Genomic DNA, 6,000 nt, shown 5'->3' with positions numbered 1-6,000 from the left:
ACCCGGGTTCCATCCCGACCACGGGCGCCGTCTGCGCGGAGTTTGCACGTTCTCCCCGTGACCTGCGTGGGTTTTCTCCGAGATCTTCGGTTTCCTCCCGCACTCCTAAGACGCGCGGGTTTGTAGGTTAATCGGCTGGGCATCATTACAAATTGTCCCTGGTGTGTGTAGGATAGGGGATCGCTGGGCGGCGCGGACCCGGTGGGCCGAAGGGCCTGTTTCCTCGCTGGTATCTCTAAATCTAAAACTGAAAACAAAAAATAAAAGCTGGGGCAACTTGGGCAGCGTCTCTGAAGAGAAAGAATAGGTGGCGTTTCTGGGTGGAGACCCGCCTCCTCTCCAGAGATTTTAGATTTAGATCTAGAGAGACAGCGCAGAAACAGGCCCTTCGGCCCACCGGGTCCGTGCCGCCCAGCGATCCCCGCGCACTAACACTATCCTACACACACTAGGGACAATTTTTACATTTTACCCAGTCAAGCTAAAGTTAAAATAGAGAGAGAGGGCGAGTGGTAGAGAGTGAGGGAGAAAGGGAGAGGGTGGGAGAGAGAGGGAGAGGGTGGGAGAGAGAGGGAGAGCGAGAGAGGGGGTGGGAGAGGGTGAGAGTGTGGGAGAGCAAGTGAGAGGGTGGGAGAGAGAGTGAGAGGGTGGGAGAGAGAGAGAGAGAGAGGGAGAGAGAGGGAGAGAGAGGGTGGGAGGGAGAGGGAGAGTGACGGTGGGGGAGAGAGGGAGAGTGACGGTGGGGGAGAGTGGGAGAGGGAGAGTGAGAGGATGGGAGAGCGAGAGAGAGGGTGGGAGAGGGTGAGAGAGTAGGAGAGCAAGTGAGAGGGTGGGAGAGAGAGTGAGAGAGGGTGGGAGAGAGAGGGAGAGTGACGGTGGGGAGAGGATGGGAGAGAGAGTGAGGGTGGGAGAGAGAGTGAGGATGGGAGAGGGAGAGTGAGAAGAGTGAGAGTGAGGGTGGGTGAGAGGGTGAGAGAGTGATGGTGGGAGAGAGAGGGAGAGAGGGTGGGAGAGAGAGTGGTAGAGGGTGGGAGGGAGGGTGGGAGAGAGAGTGATGGTGGGAGGGGGAGAGAGAGTGGGAGAGAGGGAGAGAGGGTGGGAGAGAGAGTGAATGTGGGAGGGGGGAGTGAGGGTGGGAGGGGGGAGTGATGGTGGGAGGGGGAGTGAGGGTGGGAGGGGAGGGGGAGTGAGGGTGGGAGGGGGGAGTGATGGTGGGAGGGGGGAGTGAGGGTGGGAGGGGAGGGGGAGTGAGGGTGGGAGGGGAGAGAGAGAGGGTGGGAGGGGGGAGTGGTGGTGGGAGGGGGGAGTGAGGGTGGGAGGAGGAGAGAGTGAGGGTGGGAGGGGGGAGTGATGGTGGGAGGGGGAGAGAGTGAGGGTGGGAGGTGGGAGTGATGGTGGGAGGGGGGAGTGATGGTGGGAGGGGGAGTGAGGGTGGGAGGGGAGAGAGAGAGGGTGGGAGGGGGGAGTGGTGGTGGGAGGGGGGAGTGAGGGTGGGAGGGGGAGAGAGTGAGGGTGGGAGGGGGGAGAGAGTGGGAGGGGGAGTGATGGTGGGAGGGGGGAGTGAGGGTGGGAGGGGGGAGAGAGTGGGTGAGAGAGAGTGATGGTGGGAGGGGGGAGTGATGGTGAGGGTGGGAGGGGGAGTGAGGGTGGGAGGGGGGAGTGGTGGTGGGAGGGGGAGTGAGGGTGGGAGGGGGGGAGTGGTGGTGGGAGGGGGGAGTGAGGGTGGGAGGGGGGAGAGAGTGGGGTGAGAGAGAGTGATGGTGGGAGGGGGGAGTGATGGTGAGGGTGGGAGGGGGAGTGAGGGTGGGAGGGGGGAGTGGTGGTGGGAGGGGGAGTGAGGGTGGGAGGGGGGAGTGGTGGTGGGAGGGGGGAGTGAGGGTGGGAGGGGGGAGAGAGTGGGTGAGAGAGAGTAATGGTGGGAGGGGGGAGTGATGGTGAGGGTGGGAGGGGGAGTGAGGGTGGGAGGGGGGAGTGAGGGTGGGAGGGGGGAGTGAGGGTGGGAGGGGGGAGTGAGGGTGGGAGGGGGGGAGTGAGGGTGGGAGGGGGGAGTGGTGGTGGGAGGGGGGGAGAGAGTGATGGATGATCATTGTTGTTGTGATCTTCGTGCAGAGCAAGAGGACTCGTTGGGCTTGCCGTCGCCCGTGGCGTCTGCGTTCTCGGGGACCACGGTCACGCTGTCTCATCCCAGCAGGTGGGTGCGGGTAGCGGGCGCGCTGGGTGGCCGCAAACGTGTGATGGGCGTCTGGCGGCGCAGCGGGTAGAGCTGCTGCCTCACCGCGCCAGGGACCCGGCTTCCATCCTGGCTTTGGGCTGTGTGTGTGTGTGTCTGTGGGTGTATCTGGGTGTATCTGTGTGTGTGTGTGTGTGTGTGTGTGTGTGTGTGTGTGTGTGTGTGTGTGTGTGTGTGTGTGTGTGTGTGTGTGTGTGTGTGTGTGTGTGTGTGTGTGTGTGTGTGTGTGTGTGTGTGTGTGTGTGTGTGTGTGTGTGTGTGTGTGTGGGGATATATCTGTGTGTGTGTCTGTGTGTGTGTGTCTGTATCTGTCTGTGTGTGTATGCTGCAGCGTAGCCCTCCTGCCCGTTGGAAACGTACAAATGAAAGATTCTCTCATAGTTTGGCAGGGCCAGGGCTGGGGATGACATTATTTGCTAGTATTTTATACATTAGACATTGTTACGGCATTATTTTATACATTGTTGTTTAAGGTTTGTAACTGCTTAGGCATTAGGCGCCAACCTTGTGGATACCGCCCGAAGAGGAAAGGGGACTGAATAGACGAGGCGTCCTGTGGATACCGACCGCTCTAGTTAACTAGGGATCACTCTGGTTAGCTAGGGGTCTGTACGGGCAGGATGGTGACGAGTATCTGTGTGGGTGTATCTGTGTGGGTGTATCTGTGTGTGTGTGTGGATATATCTGTGGGTGTGTGTGTGGGTGTATCTGTGTGTGTGTGTGGGTGTGTGTGGGTGTATGTCCGTGTGTGTGTGTGTCTATGTGTGTGTGGCTGAGTATCAGTGTGGGTGTGTGTGTGGGTCTGTGTGTCTGTGGCGGTGTGTGTGTGTGTCTGTGTGTGTCTGTCGATGTGTGTGTGTGTATGTGTGTGTCTGTCGATGTGTGTGTGTGTGTGTGTGTGTCTGTGTGTGTCTGTCGATGTGTGTGAGTGTGTATGTGTGTGTCTGTCGATGTGTGTGTGTGTGTGTGTGTGTCTGTCGATGTGTGTGTGTGTCTGTCGACGTGTGTGTCTGGTGTTTTCTGCTCATGTCTTATGTTTAGTTCAGAGATACAGCGCGGAAACAGGCCCTTTGGCCCACCGAGTCCGCACCGCCCAGCGATCCCCGCACACTAACACTATCCTACACACACTAGGCACAATTTTACCAAAGCCAATTAACCTACAAACGTCTTTGGAGTGTGGGAAGAAACCCATGCAGGTCACGGGGAGAACATGCAAACTCCGTACAGACAGCGCCCGTAGCCGGGATGGAACCCGAGTCTCCGGCGCTATGAGGCGGCAACTCTACCGCTGCGCCCCTCATGGTCTTCACAAGATTTAACGAGCAGACATTGGGAATAATTATCGCTGATCCACTTGCCTCCTTAATTTGTGGTGTTGTGATGGTCGAAACATTGCACGGGGCCGGTAATTGTTGCTGTGAAGCTTTTGCATCTCCTCCCCGTGACCACGTGGGCTTCCTCCGGGTGCTCCGGTTTCCCCCCACATCCCAAAGACGTGCCCGCGTGGGTTTGTAGGCTAATCGGCCCTCTGTAAATCGCCCCAGCTGGGCGGCGCGGACCCGGTGGGCCGAAGGGCCTGTTTCCGCGCTGTATCTCTAAACTAAATCCTGACCGAATGAGGTGTAATTCTGCTCCTGTGAGTTCTGCACCTTAAGTCAAGTCAAGTTTATTTGTCACGTTCACACACACGATGTGCAGTGAAATGAAAGTGGCAACGCCTGCGGATTGTGCACAAAAAAGAATTACAGTTACAGCATATAAATAAAGTTAATAAAGTTGGCAAAAATTTAGTCCCTGGAGTTATAAAAGTTGACAGTCCTGATGGCCTGTGGGAAGAAACTCCGTCTCATCCTCTCCGTTTTCACAGCGTGACAGCGGAGGCGTTTGCCTGACCGTAGCATCTGGAACAGTCCGTTGCTGGGGAGGTAGGGGTCCCTCATGATCTTGCTTGCTCTGGATCTGCACCTCCTGATGTATAGGTCCTGCAGGGGGACGAGTGTAGTTCCCATGGTGCGTTCTGCCGAACGCACTACTCTCCGCAGGGCCTTCCTGTCCTGGGCAGAGCTGTTCCCAAACCAGACTGTGATGTTCCCGGACAGGATGCTCGCTACAGCCCCAGAGTAGAAGCAATGAAGGATCCTCAGAGACACTCTGAATTTCCTCAGCTGTCTGAGATGGTAAAGGCGCTGCTTTGTCTTACTCACCAGTGCGGCAATGTGTGTTGTCCATGTCAGATCCTCTGTGATGTGGACTCCCAAGTATTTAAAACTGCTCACCCTATCCACAGTAATCCCATTTATCTCCAGTGGCGTGTACGTCCTTGGATGTTGAGCCCTTCTAAAGTCCACAATCAGCTCCTTAGTTTTAGTGACATTCAAGAGGAGGCTATTGTCCTGACACCAGAGTGCCAGATCAGCCACCTCCTCCCGGTAGGGTAGGCCTTCTCATCGTTGTCTCACCTCTGCTGTCTGATTCGCTGAGTTCCCCGGCGTGTGCGTGCGTGCGTGCGATCGTTTGTGATCCCCTCTCTCTCTCCCTGCTGTCTCAGTGACGTCAGCCTGGAAGAGGAATGGCTATTCGGCGCGGCGGCGGTTTCGGGGAGCGAGACGGAAGGGGCGGGCATCGGGAGGAAGAGGGCCGCCATTCCCGACTCCGACTCGGAAGACGATGGCGGCGGCCGCTGGGATGTGCCCGGGATGCTGGACATCGGAGCGGAGATAGACCGCTGGAGGCTTGTGAAGGGCTATCTGAAGGTCAGGTCGGACGAGGAGGTGGCCAAGACGCTGCTGGACTTGTAAGAACCTCTCAACCCTCTGACTAGATCGTCCCACAGCGGTAAAGTCGCTGCCTCACAGCGCCGCAAACCCGGGTTGCATCCCGACCGCGGGCGCTGTCTGTACGGAGTTTGTACGTTCTCTCCCGAGATCTTTCTTGTGGTGGTTTCCTCCCACTCTCCAAAGACGTTAATTGGCTTGGTGCAAAAGCAAAAACTGTCCCCAGTGCGTGTAGGATAGTGTTAGTGTGCGGGGATCGCTGGGCGGCACGGACCCGGTGGGCCGAAGGGGCCTGTTTCCGCGCTGTATCTCCAAACTAGAAAGAAACCTAAAAGATCGTCTCCGTTAAGGTACGGCTCGGTTACAGACAGCATCCGTAGTCGTGATCGAACCCGGGTTTCTGGTGCCAGATGCAGGAAAAATGTTCCCCATGTTGGGGGGAGTCCAGAACCAGGGGGTCACACAGTTTAAGAATAAGGGGGAAGCCATTTAGGACTGAGATGAGGAAAAACGTTTTCACCCAGAGAGTTGTGAATCTGTGGAATTCTCTGCCACAGAGGACAGTGGAGGCCGATTCACTGGATGTTTTCAAGGGAGAGTTAGATTTAGCTCTCAGGGCTAACGGAATCAAGGGATATGGGGAGAAAGCAGGAACGGGGTACAGATTCTGGATGATCAGCCGTGATCATATTGATTGGCTCGAAAGGCCGAATGGCCTCCTCCTGCACCTATTTTCTGTGTTTCCATGCTTCTTCGTGTCTGGAGAAGGGTCTCGACCCGAAACGTCACCCATTCCTTCTCTCCAGAGATGCTGCCTGACCTGCTGAGTTACTCCAGCATTTTATGTCTGGCTTCGCTTTAAACCAGCATCTGCCGATCAGCCAAAACAGTACGACCCGATGAGCCAAAACATTATGGCCACCTGTCCTATATGCTGTTGGTCCTCCGTGTGCAGCCCCATACACAGCAGGGTGCGATGCACTGTGTATTGTG

At 56.9% G+C, this 6,000-nt stretch overlaps 1 protein-coding gene across 1 annotated transcript in view; it reads left to right on the top strand.

The window, feature by feature from the left end:
* LOC144602890 (complement C4-like) overlaps positions 1 to 6,000 on the top strand; it is a 95,938-nt gene that overhangs the window by 75,687 nt on the left and 14,251 nt on the right. Inside the window, exons 20-21 of the mRNA XM_078416011.1 lie at positions 2,112 to 2,191; positions 4,782 to 5,027. Coding sequence (XP_078272137.1) covers positions 2,112 to 2,191; positions 4,782 to 5,027 — 326 coding nt within the window. The remainder of the gene's footprint in view (positions 1 to 2,111; positions 2,192 to 4,781; positions 5,028 to 6,000) is intronic.

The sequence above is a fragment of the Rhinoraja longicauda genome, chromosome 19 (genome assembly GCF_053455715.1).
Source record: "Rhinoraja longicauda isolate Sanriku21f chromosome 19, sRhiLon1.1, whole genome shotgun sequence".
Lineage (NCBI taxonomy): Eukaryota > Metazoa > Chordata > Chondrichthyes > Rajiformes > Arhynchobatidae > Rhinoraja > Rhinoraja longicauda.
This window is presented reverse-complemented; position numbering and strand designations above follow the sequence as displayed.